Raw genomic sequence first — 21,815 nt, forward strand, 5'->3', positions numbered from 1 at the left:
CCCCTCATGGCCCCATTTCTGATTACTGACACTGCTGAAAGCCCGGGGTGATGCCTCTGCGCTCCCATTGTGCGAGCTGAAGGACTCTTCTCAGGAGCAGCCTGAGGCCAGCAGCACAGTTTATGTTGTGGATGGATTTCTCATTGATTGGTTGTGCTGCCGTATAGCCTCAGCCTCCCAGCAGCAACAGCAGTAGCAGTCATATTGGTGTTATTGAGCAGCAGTTAGATATAATCCCATTTACACATGACACGAGGCACGATTAGGACAGATTACACCTAATCCCATCAGATGGAAAGGAGCTCAGCAAACGGAGCTAGTGACATTTTACGTTTGTGCTTGGATGTGCGTGCATGTGTGTGTGTTTTATATGCCAATGTGCGCATGCGTTTGCACATTTGTGTGTGTGTGTGGGGGGGGCAATATTAAGATAACAATCAATGACCTTCATTTCTCCCTTCACTGAAATACCTCATCAGTCCAAAGTAATGACTGTTACCTCCTCTCTCCCTCTCCTCTTCTACTCCTCCTTCTCTCCTCCCTTTACCGGACTCACTCACTCGCCCACTCCGTCTCTTTATCTTGCCGTCTTTTTTTCCCCCCACTCTCCTCCCCTTGCCTTCTCTGTTTTCGCTCTGCTACACTGTGGAACGGTGGAAAAGCTTTTTATATCCCACACATCACAGCCCAGTTACAATCAATAGCATTTATGTCTGCTTGAATCGGAGAGTTTGCAAGGAACATGGGCACCGTCCACGTGCGCATGCCTCTACGCGCACAGACACACATACACATGATCGTGCACGTATTTCTCAAACACAACCACACGCACATGCACACATCTGATCTCATCCATCTTCTCCATAACATAATTAGAATCAGCAGCTCTGAGATGACTCACACTGCTTGAGACGGAGACTACACTCGGCTTTGATCGGAGGGTGGGGGTCTCCACTCGGCTAAGAAACTGGCAGGCTCACCCCAAAACAGAACAGATTTAAGGTGTCAAAGAAAATCAGCTCAAAGTAAATTCAATTTCACTACACACAGTGTTCAGAGTAAATTGCAATCATCTCAGTCCATATCGATGTGTCTACATCATATTCTAGGAGAGGAGAGGAGAGGAGAGGAGAGGAGAGGAGAGGAGAGGAGAGGAGAGACAACAAAAGAAACAGAGGTTAGGAGGATAATAGAAGGAGTAGACAAGATGAAAAGATGTGAATAAGTGAAAAGGAGTAGAGAATGGAGGGACTGAAAAAGCAGTAAAAAGAAAATGAAGAGATACTATAATAAGAGGGATACAATCTGGAGGTTGATGGAGAAGAGGAGGTGTGTAAATGCATGTGTGTGTGTGTGTGTGTGTGTGTGTGTGTGTGTGTGTGTGTGTGTGTATGCGTGTGTGTGTGTGTGTGTGTGTGTGTGTGTGTGTGTGTGTGTGTGTGTGTGTGTGTATGCGTGTGTGTGTGTGTGTGTGTGTGTGTGTGTGTGTGTGTGGTGTGTGTGCATGCTCATGACTGTGTGAGAGAGAGCACTTGTGAGTATGTGTTAGTTTATTGATTAACGTGCCTGTTCTCTTTCTGTTGTCATGAGATAAGGCAGAGGAGCATTTTTCCTCCACCGACACACACAGAAACACGCACACATACCTGTCCTTAACGTTTTAGAAGTGTAATGATTGATTGCTGAGCCGCAGGTTTGACATTGAGCTCAAAGAACACACGGCAGTAGGTCCTGCCGTCTCTGACATCACTATAGCATCTCTGTCTCTCTACATGTATGGCTCCTGGTGTGTGTATGTGTGTGTTTGTTTCTGTGCACACGTATGTTCATCCTACCAAGTGTATATGAAATGTAAGTCTATAGAGGCCGATGTTCCTGCTGTGCTGATAAATCACCCTACTAAAATATTAACGCGGAGGCGTGTATACGTATAAGAGGGGAGGGGCAGCATGAGACCATGTTAACTCGACTGTGGGAGAATAACATTGATTCACATTATCTGTATTTGCTAATATTGGATAAATGACAGCATGAAAATCATTTCCAGGTCAGTTTCCATGAGTTGAATTGTTGTCAGTTAGAAGTCTCCACTGTGCACTTACCCTGTAGAATTAACATGAGTCAACACCACGTGTGTCTTTCTGTCTGGCTAACTCTTCCTCCTGTCCTCCATCAGGCCTCAAAATGGCTCTATGATCCTCTACAATCGTAAGAAGGTGAAGTACAGGAAGGATGGCTACTGCTGGAAGAAAAGGAAAGACGGGAAGACCACCAGAGAGGATCACATGAAACTCAAAGTCCAGGGAGTAGAGGTGAGAACTTGTAGAATAAAAACAAGTCGATGATCTTGTTTGGTTTCACTGCCAATCTTACGTACTAACTTACTCTACTTCAGTCTGAGGAGACACATACGTGTAACACAAACGTACACACAAACACACATGCTGAGGCTGCAGGCCAACATGTTACCTGAGAGTGAACGGTGCCCCTCTTTTTTTAGCTCGCTCCCTGCTCGTGCCCCTGTCTCCCTTCCTCTCTCTCTCTCTCTCTCTCTCTCTCTCTCTCTCTCTCTCTCTCTCTCTCTCTCTCTCTCTCTCTTTCTCTCTCTCTCTCTCTCTCTCTCTCTCTCTCTTTCTGAAGGATAAGAGTGTGTTTGGCCTGAGGCCAGGAATGATGTCAATGCCTCCTTCAGCAGAACAGAGAGGGGTATCGATCCAGTCTCAAGGCAGCGTCTCTGTGTGAGCGAGTGTGTGTGTGTGTGTGTGTGTGTGTGTGTGTGTGTGTGTGTGTGTGTGTGTGTGTGTGTGTGTGTGTGTGTGTGTTCGAGTCATATCAGCCAGCTCAAAAATTGATTATTCAGCAGGAATATACGAAGAGGTGAGAGGAGTGAGCATGCATGTGTCAGAAACAGAAAAAAATTAGGTAGAATGGACAGCGAAGGGGAGACAGCGATGGGGCACATGGATGTTTGCAGAGGGCTCAATAGTTTTGCATTAAGGGTGAGCAGGAGACAGGTGAAAGAGACACAGAGGTAAAGAGAATAATTGAGATCAAGTATTCCCATCTGCACCTCTAGTATTCACAACCCCACACTCACATTGACATTCATCCCACATGCAATTTTCTGCAATCGTGTGTGGATACACATACTCACACACATATACAAAGTGTTTCAGTCCCTGGTAGTTGCTCAGTAATTGTTTGTGTCACGTCTTCCCAGGACCCCCCAAAGCAAGCAGTGTTTAGAGCAAGGGACGGGAATGAGCAGAGCGGTGAGATGAGCAGAGGGGGTGAATGAGGATGGGGAGAGGCAGGAAGCAGGAGAGAAAAACATAACCCTGAATGTAGAGCCTCCTCATATCGAATGGAAATATATGGAAATGCACTCTGCCTTTGGCAAAACACACTTTAGATAGAGGGCGGGCTACTTCTGAGGAGAGGCAAAATGGCGAGAAAATATAAGTGTGCGTGAGTGTTCATGAGACAGAAAACAGGACAAGCAGTTGAGCAATTGTGTTTGTGTGTGCAATTTTGTCTTTAAACACAACCAATTTATTTGTGTGTGTGCGTGTGTGTGTGTGTTTGATCCTTGATTTTGAAGCATTTGAAAAAGTGGCAGTGATAGAAGGCTTTCCTGTCATTATTGCAACCCTACTCTGTCAAACACCACAAATCGGCCTCCATTAGAACCGAGTATCGAACCTAATATTATTTGAGCATTGTCTGAAATGTTTCCATAAGTGGAACTTGTTTTAAATGGTTCATCAGACTGTTTGTCTTTTCTTTTCATGTTTTTAATTTAAAGTGTTTGTGCACTTGCCTTGCATTACACCCTGATGCGTTTAAGAAATTCAGCTTATTTTGATAAATGAAAAAAAGCTTTTTAAGAAGTTTAACTTACTTTGTTCAATGAAAAAAAGGGTTTTATGAAATTCAGCTTACTTTGTTAAAGGAAAAAATATTCTTGAACTTAGGGTGTCAAGAAATCAGGCACTTTATTGGCAGTGGTATCAAAAAACGTTTCATATCGCACCTATATAAAAGACGTTTAAATCTCTAAAGCAACCTCTGCAACACACATATGGTTTATTTTCACACACACGTATACACACTATTTTGTATGTATGTACGCATCCTCTACTGGATGGAGTCCATACTGAACTTCCTCTTCATCTTGTCCACCTTGACACTCTGTACTTTCCTCGCTTTCTCCTCCTCTTCTTTGTCCCCTTCACTGTTACTGATCTCTCTTGCAGTGTCTGTGAGCTGACGACAATCAGACTTTTTGTGAATTCCAAGTGGGTTATGTCTAGTCTTGCTGAGGCAGTAAATTTCACAATCTCATGTGCTGTAATTGTCAACATCAGATTTATAGCATTTTAGAAAAGACATTAGGAAAAAATGCATACAGCATGTTTGCAATTTAGTTTTAGCACCGCAATCAATACAGCCTAAGTGGGTATAACCTAAGTTCTCCTCTCCTGTTCTCTCATTTACTCTCCTCTCCTCCTCTCCTCCTTTTTCACTTTTTGTCTCGCTTCCTCCATTTTTCTTTTCTCGTCTATCCCTGCAATCTCCTCTCCTCTCCTCTCCTCTCCTCTCCTCTCCTCTCCTCTCTCTAGTGTCTGTATGGCTGCTACGTCCACTCCTCCATCATCCCCACCTTCCATCGTAGATGCTATTGGCTGCTGCAGGTAAGCCCACCCCCCTTTCCCACCTTGCCTTTTGTTACACATTTATACACATACAAAACAAGACTTGGACAGCATTCATAGTCTGGTGATAATTTGTTATTAGTTGTCATATATAGCAGCATATCTTTGTAATTTCAGGTCTTTCGCCCCACACTATGACCATCTTGTAACATTTATTACAGCTATTTTAAGGCATTATTCCTTATTCTTCACAAAACTGGGCAGCCAAACTATATATTATCAGTGTTACACAAAGTTTTGTCTGTTAAACCGTCCATTTCCAAAACAAAACACTAAGCTAAACCATTAACCAGCAATAAACATCACCCTCCTCTAAATTAATGAGGCAGACATAGTGAAATTACTATCACAAAGCTGGGGTCATAATAAAATTGGATGTTATTTGGCTGAGTGGACACACACACACACACACACAGTTAGACCACTAGAATATACCTAGAATATGCCAGGCCTATACAGCTTATAATGCTAACATACAGTGTGGAAAATAAAAAGAATATTCCTTCGCAAGTTGACTGCAACTTCCAGAGCACAGTGTGTTATCGAGACCCTGACTCTCGATACTTATAGCTTGCACCAAGGACTCAGGCGATACTCTCCATGTGGTCTTCTCTAAGAAAACACCCTGGAGCTACAAACAACACGCTCAACATGCTCACACCAACACACACATGCACAGGTGTCCCATGTGTATAAAAGCATGTTGTTTTTCATAGAGATGTTGGACTCACTCTACTGCTCATGTAAAAGACAACAGAGAGCAGGATTTACACACACACACACACACACACACACACATACACATATACACTCACTCACACACACACACACACACACACACACATACATGTCTTTTTCTCTATTGGCCATGCAAGACGTGGTCACCAGGACCTCATCATCTTCAAATGACAAGTTACATGATGAATTTAAAAAAAATGCATTTACATTTACACTGCCTCTGTCTTCATCCCTCTCTGTTCATTTCAAAGAAAATATTGAATAACCAGCGATGTTCATTTAAAATATGGAAATACATACATATTTATGTATTCTTTGGCGGAATGTCCTGCATAATTTGTCACATGAAATTTACAAGGACATTCCAGCCATCGGCTGTAAATTGAATATGCCCTCACCCAATATATTTTCTTTTGCAGCATGCCCAGCTAGTTTGATTCCTGCAGTCTGAAATTATGAAGGGAAATTTTACTTGCTTTATCTGTAAAGTGCCATCTTCTGCTCTTTGCGCCGATATCGAAACACATCAGTGAATATGATCATAAATCAGTGTGTGAGTGCTGTTGCATGGCACAGTGTGCCATCCCCTTTTGGAGAGAAAAGTGTTCCAACTCAGCAGGTCCTCCCCCTCACCTGAGTCTGTCTACTGAATCTTTCATCAAGAGGAGCTTCTCTCCTTCTCACTCTCTTCTCAAATACACACACACACACACACACACACACACACACACACACACACACACACAGATGCACGTGAATGCACCTGTTGAATCATTCATGGCTTAGAAATTCCATAGGTCTGCTGGTGGCCTACAGTATAGTGAGAACTACTCTGAACTGCACGCACATACACACATATATAGACACTTCCACAGCCTCTGCAGGGTCAGAGAGAGAGCGATGAGTGGGCTTGAGCTGTTAAATCTTTTATGGGCAGGTGAGAGAATCTTATCTGACACGCTATGCCCAACCTCCTCCCTGACCTCCACGTTCTCTCCCGCTTCCCTTCTCTATTTCCTCTCCCTCTTTAAATAGACTTTATCATTTTATTCTCTCCCTCCCATATGTTGGTAAGAACATTACAATGAATAAATGGATAAAGGCCATGTTAAACTAACACAATGTGCGTACATGTATCTGTGTGTGTGTCCCTGTGCTGTAGAACCCAGACATTGTGCTGGTGCACTACTTGAATGTACCGGCAGTGGACGATAGCGGGAAGCCATGTGGTCCTGTCCTCTGCTCCATCAACACAGACAGGAAGGAGTGGGCCAAGTGGAGCAAGGAGGAGCTCATTGGACAACTCAAACCCATGTGTGAGTTAGCATTACCGTTATTTCAGTATCTCCTACTCTCATGTTTCAGCACTCGCATTTTTCCTAAACCTGGGGATATGAGTCACCTTGGGTCAGTAAAAAAAAACAACACCTGTCACGGTGCAGTAATTCTTCAAATTAATCTCTAAAACACAGGTTATTTGGTTCACTGGCTTGCTTTTAGGCTTTGTAAACAACTTGGCAGCAGATGGGGCATGGTCTGGAGCTGTGCCATTTCTTATCAGAACAGACAACAGGTGATTTCAGCAGTTTAGGGGAGATGATATGAAAATGTCTTTCTTGCATCAATGAACTATATTGAATCTTGGCAGTGCTGATTTAGCACAAACATCTTATTGATATTAGAGTTGGTAAAGATAACTCAGTAAGCCAAAATGTAACAACTGGACTTATCAAAAGGTATGTTCAGGCATAAACAGTGGCTTTATTTACAAAATATTGATATATTAAACAATAATACTTTGCGTTAAAAAGCCGCCGTATGAAGAGAGATACATACCATTCATCCAGGCTTTATACAGATTTAGATTTGTTGTTTTTGATGGCTCCATCAGTCAGCACCATGCTGCCACCTAGAGGCAGATACACACTTTACCCATGAAAGGGAGGGATAGAGGGAAAGAAGACAGAGGTTCTAGAAATATCCAACATGTATTATTCATAAATGGGCATCAGGGAGTAGATAACTCCAATACACACATACACACACACACTTACCTAATCTCACCCCTCTTTTTATCTGGTTTGGAAGGGCAAATCAGGACAGCTGCCCAAAACTAAGTGGCTTGTTGACTTAAGTAGCGCCTCAATTCTCACTCTCCCCACTGAATCATATTCCCTCTCGCTCTTCTACCTGCCCTAATTTGCTCACACATAACAGCTCTCTGCTTTTTTTTCCTTTTTGAGCACTTCTCTCTTGATCACTTACTTGAGCCATCTGTGCTCAAAGGCTTTTTCATGGGCATTAGGTCTCTGACACTTGAAGTGTTTGCTATTTGTTACTTCACTCTGAAAATGTTTCAGCTAAATCCCAAAAATGTAAATGAAGACATCGACTTTAGAAACTGGAAATACCCTCAGGTGTTAAAATTGACATGTCTTTCAATTTATGCAAATTGCACACTATTCATTTATGTATTGAAAGTTTTGAATACTCAAGAGTCTCAACCAGTGTTATTAGAGTATTCATGATCTCAGTTATCAGTGTACATTCTGAACACTGGAGGGCGCCCTTACACACTGTCAAATGTGTGTGGGGTAATGCCATGATACTAAAAAGATTGACCTGAGCAAATGAAAGGACATAAAATAAAGATGCATTGTCTTAAATGCTGTTTCCTTTGTCTGAATGTCTCTTCTGACAGGTGCTGGTAGCAGCTTGCATCAGAAATGTTCCAGTGTCAAGCAGCGCATCATCTCATCCAAGCAGGAGTCAGGGGCAGCAGCGGGAGGTGGAGCTGCAGCAGGTATGGGTGTAGCGGCAGGCCAGAGAGTTGAGGAAGCAGATGGCACAGAGGTCCAGAACAGCGATGTGTCAGAAGGCCAGACTGAGCCCAGTCCTGGAGGGGGCAGGAGTAGAGCGGGTGGAGGAGAGAGGAGGAATGGCAGGATAAACAACAAACCCTCCTTGCTCCCACAGAGCAGCATGGAAGTGTCCTCGTCTACCTCCACCAACCAGGTGGAGGTCCCTGACACCACCCAGAGCTCCCCATTGTCAATCACCAGCGACATGGCTGATAGTCCCGCTCTGGCCATTGGGGCTGGCTTGACACAGAGCACAGCTGTGTTCATGTCTGAGGTCACCACGCTGACTGGGGATTCGGTTTACTCTGCAGGCCACACCCACCTGCTGGCATCCACCCATGAGAGCACCACCGCTGGCATCCTGTTGGCTGTTGCCCCTGAAAACCAGAGGTTTGCAGCATTTCCTGGTGGTGTGGGCTTAGGGGAGGGAGGAGAGTTGGTTCTGTCTAGCTCTTTAGACTCTGGTGGGGGAGTCAGCCTTCCTGAGACCACCATGACGTTTGACCCTGATTGCTTCCTCAACAATCCCAAACAGGGCCAGACGTATGGTGGAGGGAAGGCAGAGGGATGTAACGGGGATGATGGAGGACTCCACTGCTCCTCCAACAGCTTCATCTACAACCCAGCCCTTGTCAACAACATCAAGACGGAACCTGCACCCCTGGAGCCGCCGCTGGCCCCTCAGAGCAGCTATGTAGGGGAAGGGACAGGCCTCAGTCCCAGCACCACCCTGGAGCAGATGGACTTCAGTGCTGTGATGTCATCAGCCTGTGTCCCGGGTCTGACCCAGCCTGCACACCACCCCTCCCCCAGCCTCTTCCTCCAGGCCTCCCCCCAGACAAGCCAGCCCTCCCAGCTGCAGACCAATGGTACTGAGGCAACACAGGAATCAGGCGAGGCCCAGGCTTATATAGGCCTGCCCACGGTGCCAACAGACACACCAGTCACCAATGGAGACCCGCATACACACCTCCACCAAGCCAGCCCAGACCAGCAGGGCCTGTGTGGAAGGAATGGACAAGGAGCAGCTATGGGCTCTTTTCCTCTAACACCACAGGATACGACTGTCGAACAGTCAGGCAGCAGGGGACATCGAGAGGTCGGGGGCTTAGATAAGACTTCTGAGAATGGAGGGGAGTTGCTTCTCAAGCCTGGGGATCCTCACGTGGCCTACACAAGTGTTGACACCGAACACTACCTGCAACCCACCGATGACAATGGAGGAGGAGAGGAGGGCGGAGGTGGTGGAGGAGGAGGAGGAGGAGGAGGAGGAGGAGGAGGAGGAGGAGGACGGGAAAATGAGATTCTCTGTAATGGTGTTAGCTTGTCAGGGGCCAATAGTTCAGTGGTGGCCAGTCCTCAGTCAATAGCTGCTGGTACAAGCATTGAGGGGGCACTCTACAGCTCTCCTCTTCCTCAGCAAGGTCGGGGGGTGTCAGCTACAACAACAGGGGCAGGAGCGGCCATTAGTCTGGAAGGCTTTGAGGCTTCCTTTGGAAGCCAGTTCTCTGATCTCATCAATGATTTCATCTCAGTTGAGGGATCTGGAGGTGGGGTGGGGGCAGCTGTGACTGGGGTTCTAATGCCTCAGGAGGGGGCAGCAGGAGAGGAGCAGGGCACAGGAGCAGGCCACCTACAGGGCTCCGAGGTGGAGCAGGGAGCTCTGGGACTGCTCCAGGAGACTGGGAGGCTGTTTGGTGTGACAGACTACTCCCCAGAGTGGTCTTATCCAGAGGTTAGTAAACCCTACATGATTATCATTCATTATTTATTCATCATTGTTCCCTACAGGAAAATCAGTCCCCCCACCACATGATTGACTTACTGATGTTAAACGCTGAAATCACACTCGGCACAATGTACTTGTACTAAGACCGCCAGCCTGGCTGTGTGGTCATTAAGGAGTCAGAATATCTCAGACTCAGCTGATTGGATTTTGATGGAATTTCAATAATACACTGATTACGCTGGGTGGCTTCATTAATTTACCCATGTACCACTTATAACATCTCAGACACCAGTTCTGTCACTGAATCATGATGAAACTTGTGGAAACATAGCATCTTTTTGGAGAAAATAACTTTTTTAACTAACTGTATCTCATGTCTCATGAGATCTCACCCCAACATGTGCACATATTCAGCTAATATTTTTCTGCACTTTCTTCCAGGATCATCAGTGTTACATCATACTGGTTATTCCACGGTTTCGAGTATCTTAAAAAGCAGCAATGTTTCACCCCAAAGGCTCAAAGGGTGATGGTAGAATTTTTAGAATTAATTAAAAAAGTGTTTTGCAAATGCCAAATAAAAACTACCAAATGCTAGTAAATAGTTTTCAAATCGAAAATGGTTTGTTGATCTATATTAACTTCATGACTGGACATTTTTGGGGGACAATATGTTGTTTATGTTTTATTTTTAGCTACACTAGAGAAAACACATGGCAGTGTTGTTCAGATGGTTCTAACAACTTGGATGTAAGAAGCAAACCACCCTCTAGGGGCTGCTACCAGGCTTGTTAGACTCGTAGATTTGTCACTGGCAAAATAATAATCACTTTAGTATATGGGGCAATTACTAATATGTATCAGTTTAGATTCATATAATAGAAAACCAAAAAAGTAGGCCACTGTGTCTCTGAGGTTTGTTTTTGCCACAATCAGGATATTTGATAGAAACGCAGTACACAATGCTTAAATGTGTATAGTGTGTGTGTGTGTGTGTGTGTGTGTGTGTGTGTGTGTGTGTGTGTGTGTGTGTGTGTGTGTGTGTGTGTGTGTGTGCGTGCGTGAGTGAGTGTGGTGTTAGACTGAGTCCTCTGTTTGTGTGCTACAGGGTGGCGTGAAGGTGCTTATCACAGGTCCGTGGTTGGAGTCGAGCAGTGAGTACAGCTGTCTCTTTGACCACATCAGCGTCCCTGCTGCACTCATCCAGCCCGGGGTGCTGCGCTGCTACTGCCCAGGTAACACACGTGTGTATGCATGCACTATCACAACGCACACACCTTTAACAAAGAAAAACCTAACCCCAACCGTCACACCACTAACCCCTATTATGAGCAATTTATTTTTCTTCAGCATACCAAGAAAGAGTCTTACTAAGTCGGCTGCACACCCTTTTGGGAGAGTCCCACAAAAAAATAAGGACAATAGAAAAAATAGCATTGTGAGGAGGGACACTATAAACACAACTTTGCTTGGAATTTGTTTTTTTGGGATAGTATAGTAAATGATAGATGAGTCACATCCTGTTAGGTGTGATCAGGGGATAACTGCAAGACAAAGTCTTTTTCAGGCACACGTGGGCAAAGGCAATATTCAACTTTCACAGTGTATAATGGATTACAGAGTGTCCTGAAATTAATCTTTGACAAGAGATCAGTCTCAGCACACAGACAATCTTACTAATTCCTTGCTCTGTTTCCAGCACATGACACAGGTCTGGTGATGCTGCAGGTAGCTATGGGTGGTGAGGTCATCTCTTCCTCTGTGGTGTTTGAATACAAAGCGCGTGACCTTCCTGCCCTGCCATCTTCTCAGCATGACTGGCTGTCCCTCGATGGTGAGAGCATTTTAAGCATGCAGGGATGCACAGTTACACTCTTATTGTCTTATTATTTACTCAGTGAAGAGCATAAACATGTACATAACTGCTTCATTGTGCACCTGGAGTGTTGCGGGTGAGCGATTTATTTTGTATTTTTAGACATACTGTATGTTTAGGTTTTGTTAAAACTTTGAGAGAACCTTTTGATGTGTCTGTGTGTGTGTGTGTGTGTGTGTGTGTGTGTGTGTGTGTGTGTGTGTGTGTGTGTGTGTGTGTGTGTGTGTTTGTGTGACTGTCATTATGCTGCTCTGTTTTGTTAGATGCATCCCTTGTTGTCTGCTGCCACAGATGTATGGTATCATGGCTGTGTGTTATTTGGCTGAGTTTTCTTCTGGGATGCAGCTGTTTTCTTCTATTGTCGCCCTCAGCTTGCATGCAGATACATTAAAGAAGGAATCTATAGGCTCCTAAACCGTTTGACAACTGCACAGTGAATAGTGTAATGTGTATTGCTCCTTTCATTTTAACAGTCCATCATTTATAAAGGCTTTAGACTTTGTCTTGTTGAAATTGTTTGGGTCAGAATAATTTTGTATGGAGTCCATTCAGCATGTTTTCATGTTGAAGAGAAATCTGAATTATTTTGTTATAGAGCTTTAGATGTTGTTTTAATGAGGTTTCAATTAATCAAATTAAAACGTAAGATGACAGAGGGAAGTTCAATGTTCTTGGAGTCAGCTCTGCGGGAGGAGTTGTACATAGACTATGTGCACATGGGGGTTCGCTTCTGTGTGCAAATATATCTCCTGATGCAATTGCGGCTTGGAAACACACGGGTCTCCTTAGCGAGGCATGTCCTGGGTTACTCTGTGTTCGCCCCCGTCTCTGCTTGCGCAATGCGGCAATGCGGCTCTACAGTCACAGCAGGCTGGCTGTTTGCTGGAGTGAAGGGCAAGGACATCATGGCACAATCGCGGTCCACTTGACAGTCAAAAGGTTTGGCACCACCGGCAATGTGCTGTGCAGCTTCATGCACGCTATATATAGGCTCTGCCTTTTACTTTCAATGGTGATGCCGAGACCCGAACGTGCGCTCTGGCGTTCAAGTCCTTTGTTTGGCCTCAAATGTTCATCAAAGGCTCATCGCCTAGAGAGACAAAATAGACAGATTATTCAGTTTAATCACATTTGCGTCATCACACGACTTTGTCACATTTCATTGCTCCAGTTTAGTTTGTGTGCAGTTTATTGTTGAACCGATGACGACCGAGCCTCCTGCAGCTCAGAGTCTGGCGGGCGGATTTGAAGCGTGTCTGCTCTGCTCTCATAGAAACAACTTGGATACTCTCTCTCTCTCTCTCTCTCTCTCTCTCTCTCTCTCTCTCTCTCTCTCTCTCTCTCTCTCTCTCTCTCTCTCTGCACTTACAGTAGTTGTGTTTGCTCGATCGGAGTAGCAACGCTTCAAACTAACGGGGTTGAGCAGAAGCGGGAACAAAGAGAGCAGCAGATAGAGAGACTCGCTGTTTGGGTTCGTAGCTTATTTGATTTTAAACTGTTAACTTCAAAACGCGCCCTTTTATCGGCTTCTAGGTCTGTGTTATTTGTAGCCGGGTTAAGTTTGTTTTTTTTAATCACGCTGCTGTAGATGGACATACGTGCCTGTTTTCGAAATTTCGACTTCATAGCTGTAAAGCCTTAAACTGCTTTTGCATTTCTTGTTTCAGTCCAAGTCGTTGCACTATATGTGGTGCACAGCCTCTGTCGATTTGAGATAATGGGACGGAAGAAATGCCACAAGTCCTCACGTTGTTTGCTCGCTAGGTGTTTGAACTCAAAGGCTCGGGACAGGCTGCTTGTTTTATGTCGCAGGCCTGATGATTAGTAGCTTGTTTAGCTGTTAACTTTCAGCACCACAGGAGTGGACAGCTCCACTGAACAGAACAACAACAAATGACGGAGGGCTAATGTGGCTCCTGTTGAGGCCCAGATAATAACAGGCCTATAGGCACAGACATGTGGGCATGTTGTTGATCACCCAAAGCTTAAATACATAATATACTCTGTGTTGTGTGTTCATGTTTATTACTGAACGATTATCTGTATATGCCAAAAGTGTGTTTGAATTTGTTTCCAATTAACTTCAACTAAAGAATGCAGTCTGTTTGAGTCTAAATATATGGAGAACTATTGATTCAACAAAAAATGACTTGAAATTGTATGCAAACCCACTTGGATTTAGTAATAAAGCCAAGTATTTTAAATCTTCATCATAGTTTTGGTAGAATATTTAATATTAGTAATTTAATAGAATATGAATGTTAAAATAGATACACTACATATTGTTACCGTTAAAAACACTAATTTGTCTCAATGGTCTGCTTTTTTTGTCGTTTTAATTGGTTTGTAATGCAGTCATCTGTTATCAGAGTTTGTTGATGTCACTTTGAACTGTGTTGTGGTTAGCCAGTGGTGAAAGTTTGTGCTGAACTTCATTTCTTGAATAAGAATCCATCGAAAAAAAAGCATTATGGGGGATAGAACCCAAACAGACCAGAAAAGCTGGTCAGTAAATCCACAGGTACCCAGGACAACTACAAGTACTCATCAAACTTTGAAATGCTGTGTAAATTGTATTCAAGAGAAGCTGGAGTGTGTCACCAGAATATTTATGCTGTCTTTTTTACTGGTCAATTTTAATCCATTTACTTAATTAATACACTCAACTTAATAATATAATGGATTACATTTGTATTTAAACAATGTGGTTAAAAAAGCTATTAGTTAGGATATAATTGCATGCAACTGACATGATAAATAACTTTATGATTTTTTTTTTATTGAATCCTTAATTTACTTTTAAAGGAGTTCCCAGTGTTCCAGTGGCCTTTCTTGAATTCCTCTGTATCCTTCATAACATAAGCCTTGCAGCACTTAGACTCGAGTACCATGATTTGCAGGTAGGATAAGTGAATTGTAAAATGTAAAATGACATTAAGGCGCAGTAAATAAATAAAAAAATGTAAAGCCTGTGTGAAAGACATTTGACAAACATATTTAAAATCTTTAAATGTAGCTGTCAATATAGGAGGTTAATCAAATGACTATTTCTCAGCTTTCTAATTATATTTTAATGTATTTGTTAATTAAGTTATTATAATTAACCACAAAAGAAGTCCTCCTAGCCGATGACAATTTTTGTAGTCTTCTCAATCATTCTTTTCTGTTTTAAAATGCATGTCTGCAAGCATAACATGCTTTATATGTAACCAGAAATTCCTTTTTTGTGGATGTATTTGTATGTGTTTGTTTGCAGATGGGGGAAGACTGCTGCTTCTTTTGTGTTAAAATAGTGGAGTGTTTTTAAAAGCTGTGTTTTCAGAAAACTCTACTCCTTTTCTGATTGGCAGAGTGGAAAGGGAGGAGCCTCAGCCTCTGTTCACTCTCATGGCTCCACCCTTTCAGCTCAGTTTGTGTGTGCCGCAGATAGAAAGAAAGAAAAATGGGAGTGAAATGAGAGGAGAGAAAAATAGAGAGACTGAGTGAGAGAGCAGCAGGTGGGATGACATAATGGGCACTGCAGCAGAACTGCAGCAGCACTGACTGAAACAAAGGGTCACACATACAAACAGCCATAAAAAATTTAATTTGTTCTCTAATCTAAGATCTATAATCTTTCACTCACACATACACACACAAACACACAGTTTTCTTGGTTCCCACGTTCCCATTGTTGGTAAAGGGTTTTATTGATTGCAGTACTGATTTAAGCCCCTTAAAGAAGAGCTTCTCTCCCTAAGCCTCTTAAAGTAGGATTTACTAAAACATTATATTGATTTGCTGAAATGCAACAAACAAGTAGCCATTGTTTACATCTCTATATGTCCCACCTTCATTCCTGTAGATACCCAGTTCAGGATGTCCATCCTGGAACGTCTGGAGCAGATGGAACAGAGGATGGCTGAGATAACCAATCAGAACCCCAGCTCAGAAACCATGGCAACCAAGGGTGGAGGACTGGAGGGAGGAGGAGGAGCTAGTGATCAGCAGTCTCCAGTAAGGCTGAAAAGGAGTGATTTAGCTTCTCACCTATACAATCTAAAACAGTATTACGAGAGCACTACAGGTGAACAACGTTAAACAAAACAGAACTTGTCTTACATATTTAATTAAAGCAAGTCTTCAAAACCTTGACTCACTAGGATTAAATTCAAAGATTGCATGATGATGATCTAATGGTGTAAACCCGACAGTATATTACGCCTTTCCACAAATTTTGGAACTTCAAAAATAAATACTTAAGAATTTTACACCAGTTTATTAAATAATGACAAAACCTGATGATGCAATCAAGTATAAAAGCCCCACCAACTTCAGATTCAGAGGTGTTGAATCCACTCTGCAGTATTTTAAGTAATTTTATTATATTGCAACGGTGTTTGCTTTTATTAGGACGCCCCCCTAAAAGTGTTATTTCTATGACTCCATAACAGCCTAAGCATTGTACAGCTTTCACAGTCAGAGGCTCTTTAATTTGTTTAACACAAGACTCTGACTGTCTAAAATACTTCACTCATTCACTATTCCCTACTCACTATCTAGGGAGTTATAGGACAATATAGAGGACTATATAGTGAGCTCATTGGCAAAATAAAAAAATACCTTGGGACACCACTCTGGCAATTAAAACGTACCAGATCGTATGTATAGTGCCTGGTTATTGACCATCGTTGTCCACTATTTTTCATGATGCATCGTGGTATACTTTGAGACCACTATAATTCTCACTGTACATTCGGACAGCACTAAAAGATAGGAACCCACTATATTATCCACTATATAGTGATTCGTGAGGGATTTTGGACACGGCCTCTTTCTTGGTAAAATCAACCTTTGTGAAAAGTTGAAGAATATTTAAAAAAATCTGCAAATATGTTCATGATAAAAGTCCTGGAAACCCTTTTTGCCTCTGATCTTCCAGATTTCTACCGATCAAGGTTCGTTCGAGGGTCGTGTTGTGGTGGTGTGTGAGAAGATGATGTCTCAGCCTTGCTGGGCTTCATCCAATCAGCTCGTCCACAGTAAGAACTCCAGAGGAATGACCTTACTGCATCTGGCTGCAGCTCAGGGCTATGCAGGGCTCATTCAGACACTCATTCGCTGGCGGTGAGTAACACACAATCATGACACACCATTGTGAACGCACAGACTGTCGGTTAATTTCACTTGTGTTGTCTTGCTCTGCAGCACAAAGCATGCCGACAGTATTGACCTCGAGCTAGAGGTGGATCCTCTCAACGTAGACCACTTCTCCTGTACTCCATTGGTGGGTAATCAATATCAATATTTCTGAATGGCGTTTTGAGTGTGTCTTTCTTTCCGTGCCAGTGTGTGATCTTTTTTTTTTTGGGGCCTCCACAGATGTGGGCATGTGCATTGGGCCACACTGAGGCAGCATTGGTGCTTTATCAGTGGGACCCAAGAGCTTTGGCTATTCCTGATTCGCTGGGACGCTTGCCCCTCAACATTGCCCGATCCCGGGGCCACACTCGATTAGCTGAGCTCTTAGAGCAGCTGCAACAGACTCCTCAAGCTCAGGGCCCACCTGCTGACACTTGGATGGACAGGTGGAGAGGAGAGTCACAGACCAGCGGAATAAGCAACAGCCCTACGCCAAACCCTAACTCAGGTGGGAAAGCCTGCTGTTTCGTGGTTTGTCACCACCAAGAAATAATTTGTCTCATTTTGAAGGGTCAGGTTTCAGTTTTATTTGCGGATGTTTTGAAATATCTGTCAGTGAGACTTGGTATACAGCAGGTTTGGTTAGCTTAGCACAAAGCTGGACACAGCTAGCCTGACTCTGTTCAATGGTAACAAATTCCAAAGCTCACCAATTAATACATTATAAGTGTAAAAACAACAACTCAGTATTTTATGAGGGTTATGTGCTGGATGAATTCTCAGCTGGTACAAATTAACCAGACAGATGTGAGCGTGACATCAGTCTTCCAATTTAACGCTGGGCAAGAAGACAGCCAATAAGTTTATTTCCCAAAATATTAAACTATTCCTTTGAAATTAACTTTTGAAAAACTTCACAGCAATGTGTCTGTCCAGTTACTCAGGATATTCTACACACCTTTTATGGTACAGTTTGAAATTAAAAACTGGAATTTTTGCTTTCTATTTCTAGGTCTAAGTGGGTAACATATAATTTTATTTGTTTGGGATGAACATGCGTTTTAATAAGTTAGAAATCCACTGAGGTAGGAATCTATGTTGCCACTTGCTCTTATTTTCCACCATCTTTGTTTCCCCAGAGCTGAGGAGAGCCAGGACGGAGAGCCAGCCAGACAACCAGAACCCGAGCTGGAGCCAAACAGGACACAGAGCCCAACAGGGAACCCAGGGAGAACAGGGAGGCCCACCCCCAGCCAAGAGACTCAAACCCAGCCCCGACACCCAGCAACAGCTAGCTAACTCAACCCCTGGCACCAACACCCTCTCCACACTCCTCAACTCGTCCCCTAGTCCTAACCCTCAATGCTCTCTCCTCCCCAACACCCTACAAACTCAACCCTCCAACCTCAGCTGTCAGAACGCACCTCCTGCCAGCTCCAGCCCTAATCGGCCTCAGCTCCCCAGCGCTCCATTCTCCCACCTGCAGGCCAGGATAGGAGGGTCTGGAGGGGGCACCAGGTGGAGTCTTAGACAGACTCTGGGGCAGCGTAGCCTAGCCAGGAGGATTCTGGGAAAAGAACGACTGGCCATTCACCTGCGCCAAAGGGTGCTGTCTGACAGGGGAGAGGAGACAGAGCTGCTGACCTATCAGGATAACACAGAGGACCTGCAGGTAGGGAGGGCAGTTTGTGAGGGGCAGTTTTGATCTTGATCCTTGACCAAAACTGAACTTTTTGTACTGTATATAATGGACAATGTATACAGCTTGCTTGCATGTGTGCCATGTTTGTGATAACATACATGAATACATTAAAAAATCTATGAAAACAACACTTTGACCTTCAGTGTGAATAAGGGGAAACTCCCATGACACCTCATTAGGTTGAATATAAACAGATAATGATATCTATTGTACTCAAACTTTGTCTACATTTAATTTGTCATCATAAGAAGGGCACCTGGTGCAAGGGCAGCGGTGCTATCTTCACCACTCAGTTACTTCCACACAAGCAGATACACACTAATACAAAACATCAAGTGCACTTACAAAAAGGGAAAACAGGGCACACATACTACATGCTGACTGGCAAGAACAACAACTTAGTACTAATTGGTTAAACCTTAAGTTAAAGGGATAGTTTAACTCTCAGTTTGTGTACACCACTGACTTTGGCCAATCAATGATAAAGGCTAAAATAGTTTTAGTTTGGATTTAGCTATTTGTATTGATTGCCTATCTAATCACTTTTTGACTGAAAAAAAAGAAGCTCTGATGCCTTGATTTTTTTAGATAATTAGCCAGTGGAAGACATGTGGCTGTATATTCTATGATGTAGTGAAATCTTATAAAAACAACAGTGCAGGCCTATTTAACTGTTAGAGGTACCTTGATGTCACATCTAGCATGACATGGGGGGTCATGAATAGAGGATATAAGATGTATTACATTATTAAACCTTTTTGGTTTGTTCAAGAAGTCTTCATATGTTTTGTATATGCTAAACACATTTGATGTATACAGCATATACAGACATGCACTGCCTACAGATTTACTTTAATAGAAAGTTTATAAGTGATGATGATAAGGCACAGACTTTGGGTCTGTGCAGGGAATTAAGAGAAACATTAATTTTTCACTTGCCCACCTAAAAGTATAAAAAGCAGTCGTTGCCCACACAGAGTTGAGTGTCATTAGTATAGGCATTATAATAAATGCCAAAATTGAAGCAGGTGTTAGAAATATGTGAGTAACGTCTGCTCTGCGTGTCTTGCAGATGGACATTACGATGCTAGCAGATCACATCATGGAGGCTTCAACTTGTAGGCTTAAGCAGGAGGATATGGAGACTGAAACAGACTCCAGCAAGGTGGGGATCAGCAGTGATGTCAAGTTACTGTCTGGTTACCTCGGTGAGGTGGAGAGGTGAGTCAATGAATTCCTGATTCCTTTACCTAACTCATCAAATAGCGTAAGTCTTTTTTAGTATTAATCTTTGGCTTTCCTCCCTGCTTTTCTACAGGTTTCTAAACTCCAAGTCCAAGACTCCTAGCCCCAAACCAAACTCCCTCTCAGGGCCTGAGGATCAGCAGAGTCCACAGGCTAGAGACGCCCTATCCTCCTCCTCTGACTGGACCTCCTTCCTCTGTGCAGCTATGAAAGAAGAGAGGTTGAAAACTGACTCCTGTCTAGCTATGACTGAGGAAGAGCAGGGGGATCTGTATGAGACCATCAGGCATGCTCTGCACTCCCTCAGAAAACACAAGGTACACCTGGTTTCCACTTCTTTGCCCAAGAGATTGTTAAATAATCTGATGCATTTTGTCACCATGTTGTTTTTAAATCCTGGTTCAGGCATTTGCTCCTCTCCATTTCTATCTTCCATGAATCACAATCTTAATCTTAAAAAGACAATGAACCCTTTAACATGTACAAACTCTTAATCTCTCTCCTGTCAGGGTCCCATTCAGGAACAACGTAAAGAGATTGCAGCAGTGATTCAGCGCTGCTATAAGAGATACAAACAGGTAAGCGTTAACAGCACACAGCTAGCGTCAACCCTCTTCTTGCTTTTACGTCAAGCTGACCTACAGTTAGGTACTGAATAAGATATCCAGAAATTATAGCATTAATGGATATGTTCCCTTTGTAATTAATTTGGGCTAAAATGTCATCAAGCATTTTGATTCTCTGATTTGTGCTAAAATCTATTTTGTGACTTGGACATTGATTTTCAATAAACTGAAAATATGAATGTGGCTTGTCCACATCCTGTGCTACAGTTCTTTTCTTTCTAATAGCACCAATCTACTAATATAGTATATGATATAGTATAATGAAGCCATACAGCATGTCTCCAGATTGAAGTTTAAAGCGCCAAAGTTGTTTACATCATGAATTATGTTTATTGTAGAAGCTTTTATTCACACTCAAGTCAGTTTATTACACATTTTATTTTTTTGACACAAATTAAGAAATACAAAATTATGATACATGTGTACTCAGGATTAAACACAACAACGGTACATATCTTTTGATGAAATGGTTTACAACACGCTGCTTACGTCTTCTCTCTCAGTATGCACTTTATAAGAGGATGACCTTGGCAGCCATCCTAATCCAGAGTCGTTTCCGGAGTTTCCATGAGCAGAGGAAGTTCCAACAGAGTCGAAGAGCAGCGGTCCTCATCCAGCAATACTACCGCTCCTATAGACACTCCCTCGGGTACTTCACTCTCTCTCTCACACACATAGGAAGGGCATGAATATGCAAAAGATTTCTTCTTACTCCTGTGTCTTACCCTACAGCAGCCTCCTGACGAAAAAACAGAACCAGGCTGCTCGCAAGATCCTGAGATTCCTGCTCCGATGCCGCCACAGGTGAGGCATAAATCTCCTCGCACCCTCTTCAACACCTCTGCACAGTGCACACACATCCAAACCCGCACACACTTACAGCGCACTGCCGTTCATGCGCTCTCTACGTTGGTGCTAATAGTTGGTGTTGTTTTACTGTTCCTGTGAAGCCCCTTGATGGACCATAGGCCTCTGAAACGGGTGAGTTTTCTCTCTTTCTTCTGTCTTTCCCTCTCTCCTGGTGGCTGATGCCTGTTTGCATGTCAGCAGAGGGAGGGGGAGAGGAGATCCTGGATTATCGTCCTTCCCTTTTGCTCTCTCTCTCTCTCTCTCTCTCTCTCTCTCTCTCTCTCTCTCTCTCTCTCTCTCTTTTCCCTCCCTATCTCCCAGTCTCTCTCTCTGTCTCTCTCCGAGGACTGCTG

General features: G+C 43.3%; 1 protein-coding gene across 1 annotated transcript in view; it reads left to right on the forward strand.

Moving 5' to 3' along the window:
• LOC137879387 (calmodulin-binding transcription activator 1-like) overlaps positions 1-21,815 on the forward strand; it is a 52,812-nt gene that overhangs the window by 26,102 nt on the left and 4,895 nt on the right. The window contains exons 5-22 of the mRNA XM_068720053.1: positions 2,177-2,312; positions 4,623-4,694; positions 6,616-6,769; positions 8,155-9,555; positions 9,592-10,049; positions 11,152-11,278; positions 11,743-11,877; positions 15,764-15,915; positions 16,841-17,025; positions 17,107-17,185; positions 17,281-17,548; positions 18,180-18,712; positions 19,815-19,963; positions 20,061-20,304; positions 20,497-20,565; positions 21,117-21,262; positions 21,346-21,417; positions 21,564-21,594. Coding sequence (XP_068576154.1) covers positions 2,177-2,312; positions 4,623-4,694; positions 6,616-6,769; positions 8,155-9,555; positions 9,592-10,049; positions 11,152-11,278; positions 11,743-11,877; positions 15,764-15,915; positions 16,841-17,025; positions 17,107-17,185; positions 17,281-17,548; positions 18,180-18,712; positions 19,815-19,963; positions 20,061-20,304; positions 20,497-20,565; positions 21,117-21,262; positions 21,346-21,417; positions 21,564-21,594 — 4,411 coding nt within the window. The remainder of the gene's footprint in view (positions 1-2,176; positions 2,313-4,622; positions 4,695-6,615; positions 6,770-8,154; positions 9,556-9,591; positions 10,050-11,151; positions 11,279-11,742; positions 11,878-15,763; positions 15,916-16,840; positions 17,026-17,106; positions 17,186-17,280; positions 17,549-18,179; positions 18,713-19,814; positions 19,964-20,060; positions 20,305-20,496; positions 20,566-21,116; positions 21,263-21,345; positions 21,418-21,563; positions 21,595-21,815) is intronic.

Source organism: Cebidichthys violaceus, unplaced genomic scaffold, assembly GCF_023349555.1.
Source record: "Cebidichthys violaceus isolate CVI_PGR_0920_01 unplaced genomic scaffold, fCebVio1.0.p SCAF_25, whole genome shotgun sequence".
NCBI lineage: Eukaryota > Metazoa > Chordata > Actinopteri > Perciformes > Stichaeidae > Cebidichthys > Cebidichthys violaceus.